The sequence below is a fragment of the Mastigoproctus giganteus genome, chromosome 6, assembly GCF_048544385.1.
Source record: "Mastigoproctus giganteus isolate SK-2022 chromosome 6, ASM4854438v1, whole genome shotgun sequence".
Taxonomy (NCBI): Eukaryota; Metazoa; Arthropoda; class Arachnida; order Uropygi; family Thelyphonidae; genus Mastigoproctus; species Mastigoproctus giganteus.
In genome coordinates this window covers 196,194,033-196,221,066 of record NC_143580.1, presented here as the reverse complement: position 1 = coordinate 196,221,066, position 27,034 = coordinate 196,194,033, and the positions used below count along the sequence as shown (strand labels likewise).

General features: G+C 37.2%; 1 protein-coding gene across 3 annotated transcripts in view; it reads left to right on the top strand.

Annotated features, from left to right (window-relative positions):
• LOC150084856 (muscle-specific protein 300 kDa-like) overlaps positions 1-27,034 on the top strand; it is a 1,257,473-nt gene that overhangs the window by 688,307 nt on the left and 542,132 nt on the right. For all 3 annotated transcript variants that reach the window (XM_090376651.1, XM_090376652.1, XM_090376650.1), the window contains 2 exons: positions 3,498-3,672; positions 8,669-8,977. In XM_090376651.1, the coding sequence (XP_090232777.1) occupies positions 3,498-3,672; positions 8,669-8,977 (484 nt within the window). The remainder of the gene's footprint in view (positions 1-3,497; positions 3,673-8,668; positions 8,978-27,034) is intronic.

The following is a 27,034-nucleotide window of genomic DNA, read 5'->3' as shown; positions in this document are numbered from 1 at the left end:
TCTAAATCTTATGTTATAATTGATTGACATATCCTATAAAGAAATATTAGTTGCACTAGCAACTAGTATTTCATATGTCACAGAAAGTTAAATTTTTAGTACTCCTGATCAGATTATAAACATAAGCAATTGAATCATTGGTTTTTTCAAGATGAAGATCAGCCAGCACAAGGATCATCTTATTATTATTATTATTATTATTATTATTATTAGCCATATGGTACAAGGAAGCCTGAGGCTAATGCTGCACCAGCCAAAAAAAAAAAAAAAAAAATTCCCGAGTTACCCCCCTGTGTGTGTGTGTGTGTGAGAGAGAGAGAGGTATCACCAAGAAAGAGAAGAATGATGATATCCAGCTCAGGACCCTGGGTTTGCCAAGCCCATACTCACCAGATGTGAGCCCCCGGGGTAAATACAGAAAGCAACCCTCTTTCAACCTTGCAAACCAGTGGAAAGTCCTCAAGCTACATACAGCATCTCTGTAAGCTGTTTTTAACACTTTATAGGTTTCTATTATATCTTTCCCAAATTTGAAACAAAATTTGATGCAAATTCACTGCTGAGCAAACTTAAACTTTTCAAAAGGTGGCAAACACAAAAAACACCTTCTATTAAATGCATAATAATTCAGACTGATTGCAGAAAAGTGGGTAATTCATCTATTACTATATATAGGCGAGTTATTGAATATGTTGTGACATGTTTCAACTCACTATGATGTGCAACTTAAAGATACAAGGTCCTCAAACTTTTTTAATCACATTTTGTACTTCCAGGAATTAACATATTTAAACCATATGACTGGAGCTATAAAATCCCAGCAACTGTTGTATCATTAAATCTCTAAACAACAAGAACACATTGAATCTGCCCATCAGTCAATAATGCAGATCCTCTGTGACAGTATAGTGGGCTCGCCATTTGTGACTTATTTGGATGGGTCAGTTTTAATACCGAAAGATAGAAATCTGGCAAATTTGATGCAAGCTAGTTGTGATGATTAATAAATGGTGTTTCGATTAAAATGCACAGGTGTCTGTTTCACTTGTTTTTAGGTTTAGACCATTTGTTGTCTAGACCTTTTTGTCATATTTGGGCTGAAATTTTAGAATTTGAAGTTAAAATTAGACTGCATTACTATTTAGATTTTATGATTTCTAAATTAAAATTTTGCTTAAACAGCAGCTTTTTTTTCTGAGTGTCAAAGTTGTTCCCTCAGTTTAGTCTATGAATATCATTGGTATACTTCTGAAAAGCACATAGACTATTTTATTTGAAGAAGAAAAAGAACAATAATATAGTGATTGTGTCATGCTGAGGTGTGACAAAAAAGGCAAAACCCACTCTACTGAGAAGCAAACATCACATTTAACCTTTTCTTTTTATTCAAATAAAATTGTTTTGCATTCATTTCAGAAGTACAGTGATGACAATTTTAAGCAAAACAGGATATGGAACAACTTTCTCACTGAGAAAAAAAAAAAGCAGAATTCTAATTTAGAAATTGTATAATCTAAACAGTGTACTTAGTTCAGTTTTGACAAATTCAAAAATTTATTAGTAAAGCAAGTTGTACAGTGCATAATACTGTAATTAGTATTATAGTTAAGGGAAATTCTATAGGTGATTGAAGGTCATTCATTAGCTATCGTCTTCTCTCTCAAATCATATATCTTTCATTCACAATTCCTGATACCAACTGTTTACATAAGCAGTGTGTTTTTTAGACCAATAGTTTGTGGAGAAGTGGAGGAATTGTAGCGTGAGTCATAGAATGGGAAATGAATGATCTTGACCATGGGCAACAGCAGGATATTTTGAAAGGTGGTGCATGTGGGTATAAATATTTTGTTCACCAAATTTTCGAATACATGCAATATCTTATGTTTCAATAAATTAATGAAAATATTAAAAATTATATATTACTTCAAAATCCAAAGGTGGTGCACTTGCACCATGCTGCCGGCACCCATGATCTTGACCCACCTATAGAAATTCTCTATACTACAGCAGAAGTAAATAAAGATTCAAGGAAGCAAGCTTATACAGCATCAATCAAAGAAAAAACTACATGCATAATTTGTCCATTCCCTCCAAAAATATTTCTAATTCATTAGTAAATGGTTATTCAAACTATTTACTTACTTCCAGAATGCCAAAGTTTGTTCCAACAACCAGTTACTCTCTGGCCAAAAGAAAAGTTTTACACAACTGTCCTGCAACTGTCCTTTTTCAAAGTTTAACTTTATGAAAAATAATGACTGAAAATAAAGGTGACATCAGTAAGTGAACAGTTTAATGGGGGTCACTTTTTCTGAGTGCACTTGTGATCCTCTAAAAACATTGGTTCAACTGTTTAAGGCTTAAAAGATGATAAATGTTCCAGAATATCATTAACTTTATCCTCTGGCAGCTGTGCCTGATCCTATTCCACCTATCCTTTTTGCACAATATATTTTCCTTGTCTCTGACAGCAGAGTCTCCAACAATAGCTACTTCCTAAGACTAACACTTTTGCTGTTGGATATTCTGCTATGTTGTTGCATGAGTGTAGTGTCAAGGGTTGAGCTGAGCAGCTGGATGCTCGAAGTGTCCCTTAAGTCCTGTAATTTATAATTCCTCTAAATTATTACTTTAACTTAAAAAGAAAAGAAAAAAAAAGAAAAGAAAAAAGAAAAAAAAACTTGGCTTTAAATGCTAAGAAAGGATAAAGTTGATTAGTTGATGGAAGAGATCAATACAGTGAAGGTGAGTATAATGAAACTTATTGTAGTGGACATAGAAACTAGCATCAAAAATTGTGATTGACAGTTGCCTATTTATAATAAATGTTTTTTCTTTATAAGGAATAAAACAAAAAATACAGTAGCTTTAATTTTATTTAATTTTTTTTTTTTTTTATGGTTAGGTTTCATTCCATAAGTGGATTGATCTTAACAATGCTGGCATTAATTATTGATTATTTTAAAATCTCTATTTTCTTCTTAGCTATTAATTGTCCTTCCACATTTCTCGGCCTCATCTTTCTTTTCCTGCTGACAAAGTTTTATTTGTCAAAAATCTTTTAATTACAGTACTTCAGTGAAAACATAAGATGATAAGAGTATTGGCATTTCATATGTTTTTAATGGGTCCCTTCCCACCCAGCTCATCAAATAACTAACAATATCAGCTTGCTATATTCTCTGCAAATGAGTGAAATCTGCCGAGTGAATAGCGAAACTGGGAAATAAAAAGGAAACTGTGTATAAAAAAAACTGCAATCAGTAAGGGTTTCAATCAGTTGGGGGGGTATCTGTATTATTATATGATAAATATTTAAAATTAGCCAAATTAGTGGCATCTGGATTCACGAATTGAATTACTAAATGCTTGGCGAGCTGAGATTTAAAGTCTCTTGAAAATAATAAAAGGTATTTTCTGATCCATTATCTATATGAGTGTGCACTTTTTTAATTTTGTGTTTTTTTTTTATTTATTTTTTTTTTATTTCTTAGGCTTTTAAATGGTATCGAAGAAAGAATTAAACAGGTCAAAGAAGAAAAAGAAGCTCTTCAAAAACTTGAATTACAAATCACATCAATAAGATCAGCTATTGAAGAAATGGAAAAGAAAATAAAGAAAGTAGATTGTTATGATCCAGATGTTAAGAGAACGGAAACAAGTATAACCGTATGTTGTCTTTGTTTAATAATTTTAATTATTAAATAACTTCTGTTATTTAAAATACAGCTATTAGATAAATATTAAATGATATGTCTCCAGGGCAGAGCAGTGACTGTGTTGTCAAATTATCTGTAAATGATGCAAGGAACTTTTTTTTTTTTTTAAGTCTAAAATAAAGGTGCAAGCCTCCCCTTCTCTTGAATTTGCCCAAGTATTTTAATATTATAAGCTAATCAGTCTTAGCACCAATGTGCTAATTTTGTTGGTTATAATATATTTAAAATATTCAAGGTGCAGTTTGAAATTCTAGGTAATTGCTGAAATTGTATGAAATTTAAAGTTATTTTGACACTTTAAAGAAGCTGGAATTATGTCCAGTAATATAGATACCCCATAAATTTCTGGTTTTTTTAAAATTTTTTTTTTTATTATCTTTTATTCAGCTGCCTGTTTTAATATGCAGAAACCATTTTAGATATAAGTTTATGGATATGTCACAGAGTGAAAGAATCACTATGACTGAATTAATTGGTATTACTTCTAACAGGTATTATTGAATAAGATATTTTACTGAATTCAGTCCAAGTATCATGGTTATTACTAAAATTACAAATTATACATTGCATGCCCTAATAAATTCAGGATTAAGCAAGATACTTATAGGGATAGCTCAAATTTCATTTGAGCTATCCCTATCCCTATTATTATTATTATTATTATTATTAGCTATATGGTGTAAGGAAGCCTGATGCTTATGTTGCACCAGCCAAAAAAAAAAAAATTCCCGAGTTACCCTGAGAGAGAGAGAGAGAGAGAGAGAGAGAGAGAGAGAGAGAGAGAGAGAGAGATTTTGACAGAAGTAGAAAGGAATCACCAAGAAAGAATTACATCATGTTAGCATGCAAGTCATTCAAATAGCAGCATCTCATGAAATGTAAATTTTATTTTTAGATATTTTACTTGAATGAAAATTAACTATACACTTAGAATTTCAAAATTATAAAATAGCTAATGTTATTTGGCCTTATTGAAATTATAAGAAGTTGGAAGACTGTCTTGCTCTTTCATACATTTTTGTGACAGAAGGATGTAAACTGCTTGTTAATGCAAGGTCTTATCACTCACAGCAGAACAAATTTTTCTTTGATGGTCTCTTTTAAATAAACAATGTTAACCTCTTTTAAATACCAGGGCAACTCATTGTTGAAAGCAAAAGTTTGTTCTGCTTAAGACCATTTCATTAACATTAACTAAGCAGTTTAAATCCTGCTACCTGAAAAAGCACATTAAAGAACAAAACAATCCTTGCAACTGCCTATAACTGTATGAAAGTTCCTGTATAATGCTAAGAACTGGGGGGGGGGGGAAGAAACTCTTGAAAAACCAATTAGCTATCAGTCACTAATCTTTCTTGCTCACAAGCAGCAATAACCTTCTAAGAAATTTCCCCTATGTTATTAACACAATTACATACCTTAAGCATTGTAGGTTCATATGTGTTTATCATATGGAGCACTGTAAGAATATATGGCTATGAGTGAAATCTCCACCCTACCAGAAGCATACAAAGGAGGTGGGGGGAAATATGTAATCCTGCACTGCCACAGTCCCAAGAATCTGATATACCAGATTGTTAGAGTTTCTACACATAAATTTTGCTAACTTGCCTGCTTAGATCCTGTGTTATCAGATGCTGGATATTATAAAAATTATACAATACACTGTACTTTTATTTTCATTTTTGTTGTGTAATCTTTATCAAACATGTGTTCAGTATTTTAATTAAGCTTTAATTATATTTTATTGAAGGATTGTGGGGGATTCTAGTATATTGTTGTATTTTCAAACTAAGATTATCTCAAGGTTGCATTTTATTTTGAAACAAATCTCATTTAAGGTTCACCACCACTGTATAGTCTGTATGCAATTCATGAAAAAGATGTTTGAGTCCATGACCTTATTTGCAAATTTTGCTGTTAACAATCATCCCACGAATGTATTCTTTTCAAATATAGGGGATTGCGTGTATATATCTTGTTCATTCCTTAAACCTTTATCATTTACTTTTTTTTTTTTTTCTTTTCCAAACTTTGAATGAAACAGTTTCTCTTTTATGTATCATTCAGTGAAATAGGAAGTTCAGAAAAATAGTTATCATTACTTTATATGTTTTTTAATTTATTTTATTGTCATTATTTTTTCAAACAGTTATTCTATTAAGATTTCATTTGTTCTCTTACCAATCTGCTTTTGGTCTGAAATTGCTTAGTGCTAATTTTTTGTGAAGTTAATTGCCTTTAACAGCTTCATTATTTCATTTCATATTTTTCTGTGCAATTCCTTTTTCCCAAAGGATTCTCCCCTTACCTTTTATTGATATCTCTGATGCATATCTGGCTCTTTATGTTCCGACCAAAAATTTAACCTTCATTCTTTAACCACATAACTTTGTTTCCAAGCACTCTACACTCATTACCAAGACAGTGTTTAAAATCCATGTATTACCTATTTTTTTATTATGTCTCAATTGAAATTAGGCACCTCACATCTCATTAGCTTTGATTGTTTGTATGCCTTGATTATCTTTATTCCAGATTTATTTTAATCAAAGATAAACCATCTTGGGTGTTTTTTTTTTTTTTTTTGGAAATTTAACCAATTTGAAATTAATTGGGTGGGTCATTTATTGAGAATTCCTTCAAATTAATTTAAGGATTACAAAATTTAAACAAATTACTTATTCTTTCTCTGATTTATCTTGTAGACTTGGAAGCATAAATCCCAAAGTGGGTTCAGAAATATCACAGCAAATAGCACACTGATTTTAATGGTATCCAATGTACTGTGTGTGTGTGTGTGTGTGTGTGTGTGTGTGTGTGTGTGTGTGTGCGTGTGCGTGCGTGTGTGTGTGCATGTGCTAACAGTGTTTTCTGTATTTTAAAGATCGCTGAACTTATTATTTTGCTAACTTCATGATGGAGTACAGCAATTTTCATATTATTTAATGATTGGACAACCCACGTGATACATTTTATTCTGTACTTTCTATAGTAGGTAATTTATATGCAACTTGTATGAGGGGGGGAGATTCAAAAAAGATTTGTATTCACCCAAAAGAAATGGTAGCTGTTTATGGAGAAGACTGCCCAGGTTACAGTGTTGTTGCACATTGGTGTATAAATAATTCAAATGTGGAAGAACCTCAGGGCATGATGAAGAAATCCCACAACATGCAGCAACTGCTGTAAGAGAACAGAATGTTTAGCATTAGCATTAGTAGAGGCATATGATGCAAGAAATCAAGCTTATACAGCATCAGTAAAAAAAAAAAACCTTCCCATTTCATCCATCCATTCACTCCAAATGTTTGTCTAGCTCTGCCTTAAATTTATTTAAGCTGTCAACTTCTACAAAAACAGATGGAAGTTTGTTCCAGCAGTCAACAACACGCTAACTAAAGTCAAATTTCTGCACATCTTCCTCTTGCCCAGATTAATCCTCAGGATTAATCTGGGAAAGAGGAAGAATCTCATCAGCATTGAGCTTGCTCAAACCATCAAAGCCTTATACACCTCAATCACATCACCTCGCAGGTGCTTAGTTACCAGACACTAACTTGCAAATCTTAAGCCTTTCTCTGTAAGAGCAACCCTTTGTTCCATTCTTGTTGCCCTTCTCTGTACTCATTCCAGCAGCTCTACATACTTTCTAAAATGAGGCCTCCAGACCTGTATACAGTACTCAAGGTGTGGCTTGACCATTGCCTTATACAAGGGAATAATCACCTCCTTATCCCTGCTAATATTGAGTTGCAAATGTTGCAAATTCAAGTTGTAAATATTGCAAATATTGAGTCATTAATCCTTGAAAGTTGCTGTATTAGTGTCAAAGAACTAGCTATAGAGCTCCAAATTAGTGTAGGGTCTGTGGAGAATATCATTCATCAACAGTTGCATATGAGTAAAATGTCTGCGAGATTGGTTCCCAGATTTCTGTCCCCGTTACCAGAAGAAGGAAAGGGCACAATGTGCCAGGAAAAGCAAGAGGATTTTTTCATGGATGAAACAGAAATCCATCACTATGATCCCAAAACTAAACAAATGTCAAAACAATTGAAGCATGCAGAATCACCACCTCCCAAAGAGGCAAAGGTATAACCAAGTGCTGGTAAGGTGATGCTGTCAGTTCTTTGGGATCAGCATGGTGTAATACTAACAGATTACCTTCAAAAGGGCTGTACTGTGATGGCAAAGTATTATTCCAATCACCTCATAAAGCTGTGTGCTGGTATAAAAGAAAAAAGATGAGGAAAGCTGTCAAGGTGTGCACCTGCACATTCCTCATGTGTTGCAGTGATGTGTGTCCACAAATGTGAGTTTGAAATATTGCCACATCCTGTTTATTCCACTGACCTTGTACCCTTGGATTTCTCCCTTTTCCTCTCCCAAGTCCTTTCTTCGTTGAAAACACTTTGCTACTAATGATGAGGTGATTTCTGCTGTCTAGTTGTGGTTTGAAGGACTGTCAGAGGACCTCTACAAAACTGGCCTGAGGAAATGTATTGCAAAGTGGCAAATGTGTGTCATTTTGTCTGGTAACTATGCTAAAAGAGTGTAATATGTGGTGTTTGTTTCAACCTTCTATCACAACTACTTCTAGATGAATAGATGAATACAAATCTTTTTTGAACCCCCCCACCCCATAATTTAAGCAAACATTTGAAATATTCTTAATATCATGTTCCCACTCCTAGAGTAAATGTATTATCAGATTAATATTTTGAAGCATCACAGCCTCAAAATATTAATCTGATAATATATTTGTTTTATTTTTTCTTTAAAAATGTATACACTATTAAAGATATACTTGCTGATTTTAATATCATCATATCAACTAGATATGCTTCTGTTCATGTTTTTTGAAATGTCATAAAAAATTAATACATACCCTTCTATTAATTTAAGGATGAGGGTTTCCATTTTTTTTTTTTTTTTTTTTATAGGAGATGAGAGAAAATATTACCAAATTTACCAAAGAGGTGAAATCAGTATCAGATGACACTAAAGACCACTTCTCAGAAAGGCAACATAGTCTACCAGAAACAATCAGTAATGCATTATCATCCTTAGAAATTCTTTCTGAGACCATTAACAGTTCAATGGAGAACAAAGAACGAGAGTTCAAACGGGCTAGAACAGCACGATATGAATATATGCAGGCTGTAGAAAGTATTGTAGCATGGTTACAAAAAGCTCAAGAACAATTACAAGACAAGTCAACCTTGCCAGAAATTGCTCAAGAAACCATAATGGTAAGTAACATATTCCTGAAATTTTAAATTGCTTAGTTAATGCAAAGTCTTATCACTCATAGCAGAACAAATTTTGCTTTTACAGTGTGTTATAGAGGGACAGGGCCAACCCCAAAATTGTGGGACCTGTGCAAAACTTATGCAGGGCGTTTTTGTAATTTTTTTTTTTTTTTTTTTTTTTTTAGTGTTTTTGTAACTAGACATTAAGATGATGGTAGGCTTGTTGATAGAAATGCGGAAAAGACATGGATGATATTATTATTAAGACCATTTGAGCACAGGGCCCTGTTCGACAGAACCAGTTGAACATGCTTGTGGCTGGCCCTGAAGAGGGGTATGATACATAAATTCATTGCCTGAGACAAGAAAATAAATTTACCATCTCAGACAACCATATGCTTTCATAAAATGCTAAATGTTGAACCTAAAACCATGCTGATTGAGCAAGACAGCTTATTATTAGTAGTAGTACTTACAAGTGATGCAAGGAAGCACGTTTATATAGCATCAGCCAAAAAAGAAACTACTCACCTCATCTTTCCATTCCCTCTTCCCTCTAGTAATATGTCTAATTCTTCCTTAAATTTATTCAAACTACCCACTTCCACCACACTAGATGGTAATTTGCTCCAGCAGTCAGTTACACTCCAACTGAAAGCAAATTTTCACACATCTATCCTATAGTCATCTTTTTTCAGTTTGTTTATGTCCCCTTGCATGTGTTGTCTAAGAATGAATTAGAATACCATCATCATTAATTTTACTCGATCCATTTAAATCCTTAAACACTTCAGTCAGGTTTCTTTGCAAATGCCTGGTTTCAAAGTGCTGCAATTTGCAAAACAGTGGCAAGAATACCCCTTGGTGTTCATCACTAATCTGGTTGCTCTTCTATTCACCTGTTTCAAGAGATCCATATTTTTCCTAAAATTAGTCTTCCAGATTTGTATGCAGTACTCAAGATTCGGCCTAACCATTGCCTTATACAGTGTGTTAATCACCTATCTGCTCCTGCTGCCATAGTTGCTATATATATTTGACAGAACCCTATTAGCTGTTTAAGCAGTCTGTCTGCACTGCCCAGAGAACTTCATGTCGGACTGTACAATTAATCTGTGCCCTCTTTCATTCTCCACCACCTTGAGTGTGGTACCACCTAATTGGTCTGTTATTCTGGGATTACTGATTCTTGTTTGTAGTACCTTGCATTTACTAGTGTTGAACCTACCTAAATTTTCTTTTCTCAGCCCATCTGCCTGATATTTCAACTCTTGCTACAGTAGTATACCTGTCATTAATCATTCCACCAGCCATTTTACAATCTGAAAACTTAACAATAAGCTTGATATTCCTTCATTAATACCATTAATAAATATTGTAAAGTGTAAGGGCCCATCAATGAATCCAGATGCACTCCATTAATAACATTAGTCCAAAAATAGAAGCACCCATTTATAACTACCTTCTGTTTTCTGCCTCTCAACCATCCTTTTATTCATATCAGTAACTTGCCCCTAATGTCAGCTGCTCCAACTTGTACAGAAGTCTTTCATGTGGAATAGCATCAAAGGCATTTTTGAAATTAGTATTAATAGTGGCAAATGATGCAAATAAAAGCAAACTTATACAGAATCAGCCAAAAAAAAAACAAAAAAAAAACCCATTTCACCTATTCATTCCCTCCAATAATTTGCTTAATTTTTTCTTGAATTTATTCAGAATACCTACTTCTGCAACAACAGATGGAAGCTTGTTCGAACGATCAGCGACCTGTTCACTGAAAGCAAACTGCTGCACATCTATTCTGCAACCACCACCCTTCCTCAATTTCAATTTATGCCCTCCCATGTATATAGTCTGAGTAAGAGAAAGGATCTTATCAGCAATGATATGGCAAATATATCAGCAAATGTATTGGGGATACATTTGCTCAAGCCATTCAAAGCCTTAAAAACCTCAATCAGATCACCTTGAAGGTACCTGGTCTCCAGATGCTGCAGTTGGCAGAAACAAATCCTTTCTTGGTAAGAGCACCCCTTTTTCCCCTCACCAATCTTGTTTCCCTTCTCTGTACCCATTCCAGCAACTCCCTATCCTTCCTAAAATGAGGCTTCCAGACCTGTATGCAGTACTCAAGATGTGGCCTAACCATTGCATTATACAATTTAATAATCACCTCCTTATCCCTGCTAGCAACATTCCTGTATATCTTTGACAAAACCCTATGAGCTGTCCTGGCAGCCTGTCTGCACTGTCATATCAGACTTCACAATTATTTTCAGCTACTTTTCATTTTCCACCACCCCGAGAGTAGTACCACACAGTTTATATGTTATTCTGGGATTACTGCTACCCATATGTAGTACCTTGCCAATTGTCAATTTGTCAACGTTAAACTGCACTAATATTTCTAGATCTTGTTGCAGCAGTATACATTCATTACTGGCTACCCTTTGTATCATCTGCAAACAAACATTAAGCCTGATATACCCTCATAAATATCATTAATAAATACAGAAAACAACAATGGATCCAGTACCAAACACTGTGGGACTCCATTAGCAACATTAATTTGCAAAGAGCTGTGTCCATTGATAACTACTCTCTGTCTTCTCCCACTCAACCATCCTTTTGTCCACCGCAGCAACTTTCCCTTAATGCCACACTGCTTCAATTTGTTCGGCAGTCTCATATGTGCAACAGTAGCAAATTCTTTCTCGAACTCTAAGTATATGATATCAAAATTATTTTTTCCATCCAGTTCCTTTGCCACTGCATCGTAGTATCTCCCCTCAGACAAGATCTCCCCTCAATAAACCCATGCTGTGACTAAAGTATAACTGTACTCCTGTCTAGATGGTCCTACATTACTTCTTTAAGCAGTGACTCCATTATTTTTCCTGGAACAGAAGTTAAGCTAACAGATCTGTAATTACTCATGTCCACCTTTTATGTATTGGGGATACATTTGCACAAACAGATCATAGGGACCTCTCCTGAATCCAAAGATGTTCTCCTAATTATGGCTAAGGGTTTGCTTACCGCTTTTTCTGTCTCTCTTAATATGATTTGATAGATCTTATCCACCCCAGTTGCCTTTTTTATGTTTAACTTCAACAATTCTCTTCCACTCTCCTCTCAGTTATCAGAAAATCATTCAGCTCCCTATAAGAGCTTGATAAACTTCTGGTTTCTACCTCCCTAAAGAATTCCTCATGTGTAAATGTAGATGCAAAATACCTATTCAGCCTGTAAGCAACGTGAGCAAGTTCATCAAAAGTTAAACCATTGACATAAAGTGGACCAATGTGGTTCAGTCTCTTCCTTCTACTGTTATTATAAATAAAGAAGGCTTTGCTACTTTTCTTGGCTTTCTTTCTTGCCAGAGACTTCTTGTAATCTGCCTTGGTTGCCTAACCTCCTTTGTGTCTTGATTGCAGACTAGTTTATATCTACCACAGGCTTCTATATCACTTGATAATTTATATGCATCCCATGCATTTTTTTTCTCTGCCACATGTCTCAACAGTTCATCTGAGGCCCCGGGTGCCAAGCGAATGTGATCGAGCGTTTTCTCTGTGCTTAAAAAGTGATTATATAAAAGCGATTTAAAGTTATATTAAGTTACTGCCCTTAAGAAATTTATTTTTTATATCAGCTACTGTCACAAAAAGTACTTGTACAGAGCAAGAAAGAAAAGCTACCTTTCTTTATTTTTCATACTTCTTTTACTAACACTTAATACTCTACGCTTGGTCACACCGGGCACTGCTCCTGCCTCCTCGTGGCGGGGCCGGAAGTCTTGGCAGAAAAGCTCATCTGCCAAGGACTAAAAGGAGCAAACATGGATCAACATGCTTTTCCGCCTCTCGAGCCGACAAGCTCTCGGCCAGAGTTAGACCCTGAACATAATACGTCGCAACCCAAGAGGTTGAAAACCACTTCCTCAGCGACAAATTGTCCTGCATTTCTTATAATGCACTCTCTTGCAGATCAGCCTCTCAGTAAGCTCTCTCCGTTCCTTATCCAGAAACAACTGGAAAGTTTGGCAGGATCTCCTAAGACAGTCAGGAGATTACAATCAGGCGACCTGCTATTGGAAACAGCGAACAGTAGACATTCAGAGAAACTGCTAAAAGTTACAAGTTTTGCTGGAATTCCAGTAAAGGTTTCTCCCCATGCCACCCTAAATACATCTAAGGGTGTTATATCCAGCTGGGATCTATTGAATGTCACGGAGGAGGAGTTAACACAAGAGCTTCAAGATCAAAATGTCACTGCTGTGAAAAGAATTATGGTGAAAAGAGAAAATATACTCACACCTACAAGGAATATTATTCTAACTTTTAACACGCCAAATCTACCACCATCGATAAAAGCAGGCTACCTACTCTGCCGCATTAGACCATATATTCCTAACCCATTGAGATGTTTTAAGTGCCAGAAGTATGGCCACTCTCAAACGGCATGCAGAGGAAACCAGGTTTGTCCTAATTGTGGGTCCGCTGACCACACCCAAACTGACTGCTTGGCAAAAGAAATGACTTGTCCCAACTGTAAGGGAAACCATCCTGCCTACTCAAGGACGTGCGATAGATGGAAAACTGAAAAGCAAATCGTTAAATATAAGATTGAAAATAAAGTGAGCTTTCAGGAAGCACGGAAATTAATTGCTCCCAGTATGAATAAACGTACGTACGCCAATATTACGCAAAAATATCAATCAGTAGCCACTCAAACTGATGTTACAGTCCCTTCTACCACCTCAATCTCTGACTGGGCTCGGACTGTTCTCTCTCAGCAATGGCGCCTCCGTAGCCAGGTGGGAAGGAGTAGCAGTGCGTAGCACACGCTTCTTGATTAGACCGGGGTTCGAGCCCGTCACCACCAAATACAGAGGATGCGGAAAGGTCAGAGAATGACCACCGCATATCCCGGAGCAATATGGCCTTAGTTGCTAATGCTCCAAAAAAACAACAACAACAACTCTCAGCAACAGTCCAATGTCCCGAAACAGTTGAACCAGGCAAGTAATACTGCACTTACAGTACCAGCTACAACTTCTTCTCCTTCCCCAGTGATTTCTTCTATACCGAATAATCGCAACTCAAATTTAAAAAAGAATATCCAAGAAACGTCTATGGATACTATTGACTCATCCAGACAGGAAGAACCGATCTTAGAAATATATGCGGAAGAAGAAATGGACACCGGTCGACCATTATTCCCAAAAAAAGATAAACCAAGGCCTGAACGTCACAAGACAGTCATATTAAAAAAACAGTCAGAAGCAGCTTCTTCTACTAAACATCAGTAATGCCTTACATTCTACAATGGAATTGTAGAGGATTTCGTAGCAACCTTAACGATATTCAAGTCTTAATTAACCGCTACTCTCCAGTTGGTTTCTGTCTACAGGAAACCTATCTAACTCCGCAAATTTCCACCAACATAAAGAACTATGTAATCTATCGGCACGATCGTAATAATTCAAATACTGCCCGTGGGGGTGTGGCCATCTTAGTCAGCTCAAATATCCCGACCAAGCAAATTTTTTTGCAAACTACAATTGAAGTTGTCGCCGTACGTTTGATAACCCAGATTGCTTTAACACTGGTATCAGTCTATCTCCCACCAAGTCATACCTTCTCTTACCAAGACCTTGAAAACCTGCTAATGCAACTAGAACCCCCTGTCTGTCTCTTGGGTGATTTCAATGGCCACAACCCCTTATGGGGATCGACAAAATTAGATATCCATGGCCGCTTAATTGAAACCTTTCTGGATAAGGAAAACCTTACTGTTCTTAATACTGGTGCACCTACTCACATACAACTACCAACTGGACAAACCTCTGCAATCGATCTATCAATATGTTCCCCGATTCTGTATCCAATTATAGAATGGTCTGTTATAGACGATCCCATGGGCAGCGACCATTTTCCGATTATTTGCGACCTGCTCACTGCACAACCACCATTAATCATACCCTGCAGGAAATGGAAGTTCTCTCAAGCCAACTGGGTCAAATTTCAATCAGTTGTCACCCTGGATGAACAATATATACAAACACAGTCGATAGATGAAGCCACAGAGTATATCACTTCACATATAATATCTGCAGCTAAATGTTCGATTCCATTGTCGAATCCCCAGTCCCGACGGCACCTTAACTATTGGTGGAATCAAGAATGCACAATAGCTAAGAAGTTAAAAAATAAAGCGTGGAATTTATTTCGTAGATCCCCAACCACAGCTAATCTTATCAATTACAAGAAACTAAGAGCAAAAGCACGTCGCACTCAAAGAGAAGCAAAGAAGAATTCTTGGATTCGGTTTGCATCCACCATAAACAGAAACACTAACTCCAGGTTAATATGGAAGAAAATCAGGCAGATTTCTGGAAAATTTCCAACCACCCCTTCACCAATTCTTTCATGGAATGGGCAAGAACTATCTGCTCCTCAAGACATTGCAAATGCCTTGGCTAAAACTTTTGCCGAAGTTTCTGCGGCATCAAATTATTCTCCGGATTTCCAGAAAATAAAGACCCAGACTGAACAACGAGCCATCAACTTTCGAACTTCAGTTTTCTTTCCATATAATCAGCCTCTGCAATATCATGAACTTATACATGTCATTAAAACAACACGCAACAGTGCCGCTGGACCAGATGGAATCTCTTACATTATGTTACAACACCTTGGTGAGAGAAATTTACAAATACTGCTGGTCTATTATAACCGGATATTTATGGAAAACATTTATCCCAGCTCTTGGCATCATGCCACAGTTCTTGCCTTTTTGAAACCCGGTAAAGATCCTACCAGTCCTAACAGTTATAGACCTATTTCTCTATCCAGTTGCCTCGGTAAATTACTTGAAAAAATGATCCATAATCGCCTTGTTTGGATCATCGAAACGCAACAACTAATTAGCAATAATCAGCATGGCTTTCGAAAGAACAGGTCCTCCTTAGATCTCATGATCAAAGCTGAGTTTGCAATTCGTAATGCCTTTGTGAAAAACGAACATCTTGTTATGGTTTCCATAGACATAGAAAAGGCATTTGATACTACCTGGCGTCGTGGCATTCTCAGTGACCTCCATGCTCTAGGTCTACGAGGCAACCTTCCTATATTCATCAGGAACTTTCTCAGGACTCGTTCGTTCCAAGTTCAATACTGCAACTCGCTTTCTATGACATTTTTACAGGAAGAAGGAGTGCCACAAGGGTCCATACTTAGTGCAACCCTGTTTGCCCTAAGAATCGATTCCATCACAAAAGATCTTCCAAATACTGTTGAGACCTACCTTTATGCCGATGATCTCTCTATTTCTTGCCATTCTCTGAATATGAGATCCATTGAACGGCAGCTGCAGATATGTTTAAATAAAGTCCAAAGGTGGGCAGAGTTAAATGGCTATCATCTATCACAGCAGAAAACTGTTGCAATCCACTTTTGTAATCAACGGAAAATGCATACAGATCCCGAACTTCAGATGCAAAACTTTACTGTTCCAGTGACTAACAGCATCAAATTCTTGGGCTTAATCCTTGACAGGAAACTGAATTTCCTTGAGCACATTAAATCTGTGCGTATATCCTGCCTCAAAAAGCTGAACATACTAAGAGCTTTATCTGCCTTGTCTTGGGGAGCAGATCGTACATCTTTGTTGCTCTTATATAGAGCATTGATCAGATCCCGATTGGATTATGGTGCTCCTCTTTATGATTCCGCCCGTAAGAGTACATTGAAATGGCTGGATCCTATACAGCATAGCGCATTGCGGATTGCACTTGGTGCTTTCAGGACATCTCCTACTCATAGCTTGTACATTGAAGCTGATGAGCCCCCCCTTCACCTCCGCAGAAAAACGCTGCTTCTAAAGTATGCAGCCCGAATACAAAATTGTGGTCATCATCCTGTTCAGCCATACCTCTTTAATCCACCACTTCAAAACCTCTATAGAAATAAACCCAGTAAAATAAGACCAGCAGGCTTACGCCTCATTGAGTTAATGCAGAGTTGGAATGTTCAGATTTTCAACAGGCAACATTTAATGAATTACTCCCAACCGCCATGGATTCCGCCTCCTCAGTTATATTTCGATACTTATCTTGACAAATGGGGAAAGAATCGTCTACCAACACTCAATATGAAGCAACTCCATGCAAGTCATATTCAGAAATACGTTGATTTTTTGCCCATATATACTGATGGCTCCAAATCACATTCAGCCGTTGGAGCAGCGGCAGTATTTCCCTCTACTATCATCTCAGCTGCCCTTCCACCTGAGTACAGCAGCTTCTCCGCAGAACTTCATGCAATAAAATTAGCTTTAGAAAACCTGAATCTCAACCCATCTGTAAAATATGTTGTATACACAGACTCTCTCAGCTCAATAACTGCAATGCAAAACTCCTCCTACAAGGCTCATCCTGTGTTAAATCAAATCGGAAGACTCCTATTACAAATTGAAGAACGTCATCAATCAGTGACCTTTTGCTGGATCCCAGCACATTCGGGGATAAAGGGTAACGAACTTGCTGATGAAAATGCTAAAAATCCGTCAACCTTTGATTTAACCTCCAGTCCGGTTCCAGCCTCTGACTACTGTCACATCATACGAACAGCAGGTTTCGCGAAGTGGAAAGAGCTATGGCACACACAAAAGAATAATAAACTCTATCAGTTGAAACAGGATCCAAAGCATTGGCGCTCTAGCACCAAAACAGTGCGAAGAGAAGAAGTGGTTCTTGCACGGGCACGTATTGGACACACATATCTGACCCACCTCCATCTGCTCAGAGGCGAAGATCCTCCTCAATGTCCATACTGTTCAGAAAATTTAACAGTAAAACATATTCTGATAGACTGCCCTCAATATCAACAGGACAGAACATCCGTCCTCTGTTCCCTGAGAAATCTACGAGAACCAATGACATTGCAACATATTATTGGAGATGATGCAAACATCAACGAGTTTTTCTCTTATCTGAAAATAATTGGACTTTATGATAAATTCTAAAGTATCTCTGTAAACGCAACCAAGCTGTTATGCCTAAATTATGTTTTTAGCTATGCTTAAATTTTGTGTTTAGCATTTTCATGTGAATAGGCGCATTATAGCCACAGCAGCTTATGCGCCATTAAACCCCCATAACACACACACACACAGTTCATCTGACATCCGTTTAGGTCTCAGCCTTGAACAGTATTTCTTAGTTAGTATGAAAAGCATAGTAGGTTCTGTGATTTTTTTTTTTTCCCTGAATGCTTGACATTTAGAATTTGTTGTTGTTAACAGCAATTATTGGTCCCACTGTACAGAATTTAAAAACTGTCTGAGACCAATGTAGTCTCCTTTACGAAAGCAAAAACTGTTCTTTCACCCCTGATGCCAGTTACATCTTTAAGTAAATCCCACATCAATACTCTGTGATCACTGCCACCTAGTGACTCTTTTATCTGCAGATTCTTAATGGATGAAGATGAAGAGTATTGCTCTCCCTTGTTGCCTCTCTAAATTGCTACTGTGGAAAACAGTCCACCATTGCTAGTGTGTGAGTGACCTATCCATGAGTTCCAGTCTATATATGGAAAGTTAAAATCCTCCCTTATAAGACATTCTGATTTACTGATCCACTTTATTTCTCTGTACAGTTGTTCATTGTACTCATCACAGTTATTCAGCCTATAATACATTCTCCTACTCTCATTTTTGTTTTCCCAGTGCTTATGTCACATCAAACTGACTCAGCATCGCACTGGCCCCCATGTCAACTGGATGCACTGACTTAGAGTTTATGTGCTTCTTAGCTGATTTCTCCATCCTGTCCTTTCTGTATACATTGTATTCTCAGTATTCAAAATTTGCATGCATATATCTGAGTGACACCATGTCTCTGATATCCCTACACTGTTTGCATTTTATGACTTAACCAGCAATTCAAATTCATCAAATTTATTTAGTATGCTCCTAACATTTATGTACATGCAAGCATATCTGAAGCTGTTCTTACTTTTGGTTACCTTAACACAGCCTATATATTTCCCACATGGCCCACAGCAGATCTTGAAATCCCCAGTACTTTGCTTTCTGGGCTGCTGCATGTTCCAATAGAATGAGTTTTCCAAAAGTGAAAAACCCACTTTCACTTCTTCTCTGGTGCCATATGTTTGGTGGCCAAGTGATTCCAGTGTGTTTCTGAAAGTATTTTCTCTAAAGAGCATTTCAGTTAACAGATTCTTTTTGTTTCAACAACCATTTTTTTGATTTCTGTATCAGAGTAGCTCTTTTGCACTACAAGAAGTAGGTAGAGTTCCAGAAAGGAAAGCAACTTTTCTATTTCTTTTTCTATAAGTACTAACAAAATAACTTTGCCGTTTGGTCACCTTGTGGCACTGCTCCTGCCTCCCCGTGTCAGTGCCCGGAAACCTGGGTGGTAAAGCAAACTTCCAGAGTGAAAAGGAGCAAAACATGGATTATGACAAATTTCTCTCAATTCAGACAGCAAATTCACTGGATTTGAACCAATTCGATGATGACTGAACCATCTATCCAGAAGATGAAATAGGTGCAAGACCCATTTTTCCAAAGAGAGAGAGGTAAAATGAAAATTGACCGCTTGAAAAGACTTCCAAAAAACAGACAGATGCAGCTTCTCGTTTAAATCCAAATAATGAAAAACATCATCCAATGGAATTGCAGAGGTTTTCACAGCAGTATTGATGACATCCATGAGATAATTATGCATAATAATACAATTAGAATATGCTTACAGGAGACATATTTAACCTTCAGGTGTCTTTCTCTCTTTCGGCAAGACACCTGTTACAAATAATGCTCATGAAGGGGTAACTATAATCATAGATTCACGAGTCCCTTGCAAATACATTCCTTTACAAACTGCCATTGAAGCTATTGCCACTGTAGACCACTGTAGTTGCTTTTCTGAAAGCAAAACTCTAAATAGAGTTTTGCTTTCAAACTGTAACTGTAGTTATATCTCTAAATAGATCCCACGTCAGCATATGATCACTGCCACCTGATGGTTTCTTTATCTGAAAATTCCTAATGCACAAAAAAAAGTTACACTTGATAATCAGATCAAGAGTATTGCTTTTTCTTGTTGCCTCTAAAATAATGGTGTAGAAAACAGTCATGCAATAAATCGTGAAAAGTCTTGTTACTGGGTGATTGACCAACTTTCCAATTCTAGTCAATATCTAGAAAGGTAAAGGTCCCCATTATAAGACATTCCAATCTATTGGCCTACTCTAACTGCTTGTGTTTCTTACATGTTTTGATCCACCTGCTATCCAGTCATCCTTGTACACTTCATGAACTTGAAGATCTTATTCTGTAGTTGCCACTGATTTCTGTTTATTGGGCAATTTCAATGGACACCATCCATTGTGTGGTTCTCCCAATGCAGATGGACAAGGATAACTCATTGAAATTCTCATCAACAGATAAAATCTAACCTTATTATATAAAGAGATCTATGGCAGAGGTACAATCTGCAAGCTCAAACACGTAACAATAAATAAAATCTGAACCACGGTTATGGGCTTCCAGTTTCCATGTAAACAGAAAGGAAGAAGTGAAGTCATCCTAGTGAGAGCACGAATCGGTCACAGTCAGCTTGCCCATCTTTTTCTTCTCACAGGAAATGATCCTTTACAGTGTACGCATTGCAACGCTCTGCTCACAATGAAGTACATTTTTTTTTGAATGTACGTTATACACTCAAGCTAAAAAAGCCTCATCCAGTTTTCTATGAAATTTTGTAGAACCTTTGACACTTTGCCATATCATAGATAATGATGCAAATCTCCCAGAATTCTTCTGCTTCCTAAAATGGATACATCTATGTGATAATTTCTGGCTGTTCTTACAGCCAGAAAATTATCACATAGATGTATCCATTCCTAAAAAGGAATAACAATATCAACAACATATCAACAACTTTCACTTCTGCTTGCAGCTGTTGTTAACTTATTTAGTCTGAGTATCCCTTCCCCCAAGCTATTTTTGTGCCACAAAAAACAAAAATCAATCAATCAATCCCTAAGCTAGCAGTTTTCAGACCTGCATAACACTGCCTTGATAGCATCAGCAAATATTCTTGTGTCCTTTCTATTTAATTGTATCTCATCCCTGTAGAAGCAATCTCTCCTGATGTCAAAAGTGTTATTTATGTCCAATTTCTTTGTTATTGCATCCTAGTAGCAAATCAGATTTGTCAGATAGGATCCCCATAGATTTATTAACATACCCACTTTGTGATTTCCCTATAATTCCATTCTTGTTAAGATAATCCTGCAATACTTCTTTAACCACTGACTCCATTACTTTTCTTGGAATAGAAGTCAAGGTTACAGGTCTGTAATTGCTCACTTTGCCCTTTGATTTCTCTTTGTGAATAGGAGCCGCATTTGCATACCTCCAGTCTTTAGGACACACACACACTTGATTCCAAGGATGCTCTGATAATTATGGCCAAGGGTTTGCTTACGTCTTTTGCTACATATTTTCGGCCCCGAGTGCCAAGCGTTTCTAGTGATCAGGCAATATCTCTGCGATTATAAAGCGATTTCTAAAGTGATAGTGATACACATTTATAGAGTTTAAAGCAAATTCTCTATTGTATATATATATAGTTGCTGAAAGGTATCAGCACAAAGGATCCTAAGAAAGGAAAGACACTTTTCTTTTATTTATTTTCTAGTTCTACTAACTACTAATAAACTTCCGCTTGGTCACTAGGTGGCACCGCTCCTGCCTCCCCGTGGCGGGGCTGGAAACCTGGGAGGAAAAGCTCTCACTCCCAGGGCTAAAAGGAGCAAACATGAATGATCCAAATATCACGACCACAGATCCCAAAGATCCGACTCCTTTGAGTCGGAAAAATGAGGATAATGAGACGAATGTTACCAAAAGACAAAAAAAGGACATAACATCGCTTCATGCACTTACCTTTCTAGTCCTTCATTCAACATCAGAACAGCCATTGGGAAAACTGTCGCCATTTGTAATCCAAAAATGTCTAGAAAGTGTAGCTGGAACACCAAAAAATGCAGCCAATGCAAAACATGCAGAAAGACTGCTTCAGATGAGAACTTTTGGAGGGATCCCAGTAGCAGTCTCTCCCCATAATAGCCTAAATACATCAAAAGAAGTAATTTCTGAATGGGACCTTATTAGTGTCTCAGAAGAAGAAGAAATTAAAAATGAGCTAGAAGATCAAGGTGTTATAGCTGTGAGAAGGATTAAAGTTACTAGAGATGGTATACTTACTCCAACTAGAAATCTGATATTGACCTTTAACACTCCCAAACCACCTACATTGGTGAAGGCCGGATATCTAAATTGTAACATCAGACCATACATTCCAAATCCTCTCTGCTGCTTTAAATGCCAAAAGTATGATCATTCACAAATGGCATGCCGTGGAATTCCTGTCTGTTCCAACTGTGGATCTCAAGATCATACCAATCAGAACTGTCCAGCCGAGCAACTGAAGTGTCCAAACTGTAAGGGGGACCATTCCGCCTATTCTAAGAACTGTGAATTCTGGAAAAGAGAAAAGCAGATTTAACAATATAAAGTAGAACACTCCGTCACATACCAAGAAGCTAAGAGAACTGTACTCCTGACTGTTTTAAACAGACCTTCCTATGCACAGGTCATAAAGAATTGGCGTACAATAGAGACCGAAACGATTTCTCCAAAGAAGTCTATTTCAGACTGGGCACGAGGTCTACTTATCACATCCCAGCCAAAACAAAAAGAGAAAGTCACAAACACACCACTATCTGTACCTCCCAATGCAAAACACTCAGAAACAAAAGCCACAGAAAAACGTAATATCATAAGCCAGAAGCCAATGGAACAAATGGATACAGAAGTGACCAATCAGGCAGAGGAATCAGTACTATAAATTTATGTGGAAGAAGAGATGGATACCGGCAAACCATATTTTCCAAAGGAAAAACATAAACTTGAAAAGCTTTAAGCAACATCTAAGAAACAGTCTGACACTTTCTCCAAACCAAATAATGGGGATTATAATCCAATGGAACTGCAGAGGTTTCTGCACTAATATACATGATATATATGATCTGATTGCACAGCATACCCTGCTGTGTCTTTGCCTGCAAGAAACATATCTCAGACCTCAAGACTCTCCCACAGTAAAGAACTATATCACATACCGTAAAGACACAGTAACAGGCGGCACAACCCATGGTGGTGTGGCAGTTTTGGTAAATTCACACATTCCTTCCCAAGTTCTTCCACTAAACACAACCCTTGAGGCGGTTGCAGTATGTATAGCCATTAAATCTCTCATAACCATTATAACAATTTACGTTCCCCCAAACCAAGAATTACAACAACAAGACTTAGAAGATATACTAACTCAATTACCTCCACCCTTCTGTATACTGGGAGACCTCAACAGACACAGTCCTGTGTGGGGTAACACAGCCGTAGACCGGAGAGGAAAACAGATCGAAAAATGGATAGAACAGAATGACTTAACCCTGTTGAATGACAGCATACATACATACACACACCTTCCATTGGGAAACAGCACAGCTATCGACCTATCATTATGCTCTCCAACATTATTTCCAATACTTGATTGGTCTGTACACAGAGATCCTCTCAGCAGCGATCACTATCCAATAATCATTACCATCATATCAGGAACCACATGTCAGTCACGTATAAATCCCAGATGGAAAGTAAATGAAGCAGATTGGGAAAAGTATAAATCCATTGCAAAATTAGATGCAGATATTATCAAGCAAAAACTGTTAGATTCAGCAGTACAATATGTAACAAATAAACTAATCCAAGCTGCTGAGCAGACTATTCCAAAAACATCATCACACCTTCCAATACATCCAAAATCATGGTGGAATAAAGAGTGTTTACACGCTAAAAGAGAGAGAAATAAAATCTGGAATAATTTCTGAAGATGTCCCACTACAGAGAACCTCGTATTATTCAAAAAGGCACGAGCGCGAGCCAGATATGTTAGAAGAGCCAGTGGATAAAATTTGCATCCACTTTAACAAGTTCTACACCATCTCAAACTGTCTGGAATAAAATCAGCAAAATGAATGGCAGATACCAGATTAATCCACCTCCAATCCTAAACTGGAATGGACAAATCACTGCACAGCCTTCAGAACCGGCATCCCCCCCCCATACTTCTCCTTCAACCCATGCACGGTACTAAGTACTATAGGTTTTGATACCTTTCGTGTTTGGGGTTTCGTAAAAAAAAAAAAACTTCTCGACCCGGCACAGCATGGTTTTATGAAAAATCGCCGAACACTAGACCTACTTATAAAATTAGAAAACAGTATACGGAATGCCTTCATCCGAAAGGAACATCACGTCATGATCTGCTTTGATATAGAAAAATCTTACGATACGGCATAGCGTTATGGAATCCTCCAAAACCTATATCTCCTTGGTTTACGTGGACATCTTCCTAAATATATCCAAAATTTCTTGCAACACAGAACATTCCAGGTTAGGCTGCAGACAATCCTTTCAAAGGTTTTCAGCCAAGAAGAAGGCGTGCCTCAGGGGTCTGTGCTTAGCACTACCCTTTTTGCTATTAAAATAAATACAATAACTGAGCACATTCCAAGAATCATTGATGCAGCTTTATACGTTGACGATTTCAGCATTTCCTATCACTCTCAGAATATGCGAAGTATAGAACGGCAGCTACAAGGAACAATAAACAAAATAAGCAAATGGGCTCAAACAAATGGCTTCCGGATTTCCACACAAAAAACTGTGTGTATTTCTGTAGAAAACGAAACGTACACCCTGACCCTGGATTGAAAATTGATGGACATATTATCCCAGTAGTACCAAGCATAAGATTCTTAGGACTTCTCTTGGATAAGAAATTAACATTCCTTGATCACAGTAAACAACTCGGGCTTTCTTGCTTAAAAAAATTAAACATTCTCAGAGTTCTTTCCACAACAACTTGGGGAGCAGATCGATATACACTTCTCAAACTTTATCGATCTATAGTTTGTGCCAAACTAGATTATGGAGCAGCTGTTTATGACTCGATGAAACCAAGTGCTTTGAGATGGTTAGACCCCATACACCACAGTGCACTCCGTATAGCACTTGGAGCTTTTCGAACTTCACCTATACAAAGCCTTTATGCAGAAGCCTGAACCTTCATTAGAGCTTAGACGACAGAACTTGTTATTACACTATGCCGTCAAGATAAAATCTATCAGTGATCATCCAAATAGAGATTTTCTGTTTTCATATAACTGGGAAAACATATACCAAGCCTATCCACGGATGAATCGACCTGCCAACATCCGTCTGAAAGATTTACGAGAGCTTGATTATAACAACGTAGCTACTGCAATTGCACAGACCATTCCACCATGGTGCATAGTTCAACCCATATATGATATGTATTTTCAAACCTGGGGGAAAAACACTCTTTCAAGAAAAAACTACCAGCAGTTATATGCAGCATACAAAGAACAATATCCACATCACACTTTCATATATACAGATGTGTATAAATCAGAGACTTGTGTAGGAACTGCAATTCATTTTGAGGATCGTACCTTCATCCAACAACTCCCAAAAGAATGCAGTATTTTTACTGCCGAATTACAAGCCATTTCAATTGCTATAAACCAAATCAAAAATAAACAGATAGCAAACAGTATTATTTTCACAGACTCGCTTAGCTCTGTTACTGCCTTGCAGAACGCAAATACCAAAGGACACTCAATCCTACAAAATATACAATTTTCAGTATCAAAGCTATTACAAAGAAATCACAATATCAGATTCTGCTGGATCCCAGGCCACACAGGAATAACTGGAAACAAAAGAGCAGACAAAGCAGCAAAAGAAGCTTCCACCTCTGATTATGCCTTTCACACAATACCATATACAGATTACAAGTCCTTGATCCACCAAAGCAGTATAAAACAATGGGAACAACACTTGCTAGATCAGACTAATAACAAACTTCATCTAATTAAAGAAACACTTCGATCGTGGCCTACTAGCTTCCGATCAAATAGACAGGAAGAAGTGATCCTCGCTCGATTGCGAATCGGGTATACACATATGACTCACTCTTAGCTACTCAGAGGTAAAGATCCCCCCCCCCCCCCCAATGCCAAAACTATCAAATTCCGCTGACTATACATCACTTCATTGTGAACTGTCTAAAATTTCATAGAGAACGTCAAAGAGCCTTTCAATCAATAATGAATAAACAAAACAACCTAATGCTTAAAATAATTTTAGATGACCAGCCAAATATTACCGAAGTTTTCTCCTTGCTTAAGTTAACTGGATACTTTCAAAACATAAAATTAATAGTATACTATTTATAGAGAAGCTACACAAATATATATAGCAGAATCTTGGTAGTAGTAGTAGTAGTAGTAGTAGTAGTAGTAGTAGTGACATGTGATGCAAGAAAGCAAGTGTATGAGCTTATGCAGCATCAACAAAAAAAAAAAAAAAAAAAAATCACACCATTCCCTCCAAATGCCTGTCCAGTTCCTCCTTAAATTTATTCAACCTATCAACTTCCACAACGACAGATGGAAGTTTGTTCCAGCAATTAACCACCCGCTGGCTAAAGGCAAATTTCCGCACATCTATTCTACATCTGTCCTTTCTTAATTTGAATTTATGCCCCCTTAGGTTCGTAATCTGAACAAGTGGAAGGATCCCATCAGAATTCAGCGTGCTCAACCCATTCAAGGCCTTATACACCTCAATCAGATCACCGCGCAGGTGCCTAGTCTCCAGCAACTGCAGTTTGCAGAACTTAAGCCTCTCTTGGTAAGAGGATCCCTTCATTCCCCTCACCAATCTTGTTGCCCTTCTCTGTACACGCTCAAGTAAATCTACATCCTTCCTAAAATGAGGCCTCCAGACCTGTACGCAGTACTCAAGGCGTGGCCTGACCATTGCCTTATACAGAGGGATAATCACCTCCTTTTCCCTGCTAGCAAA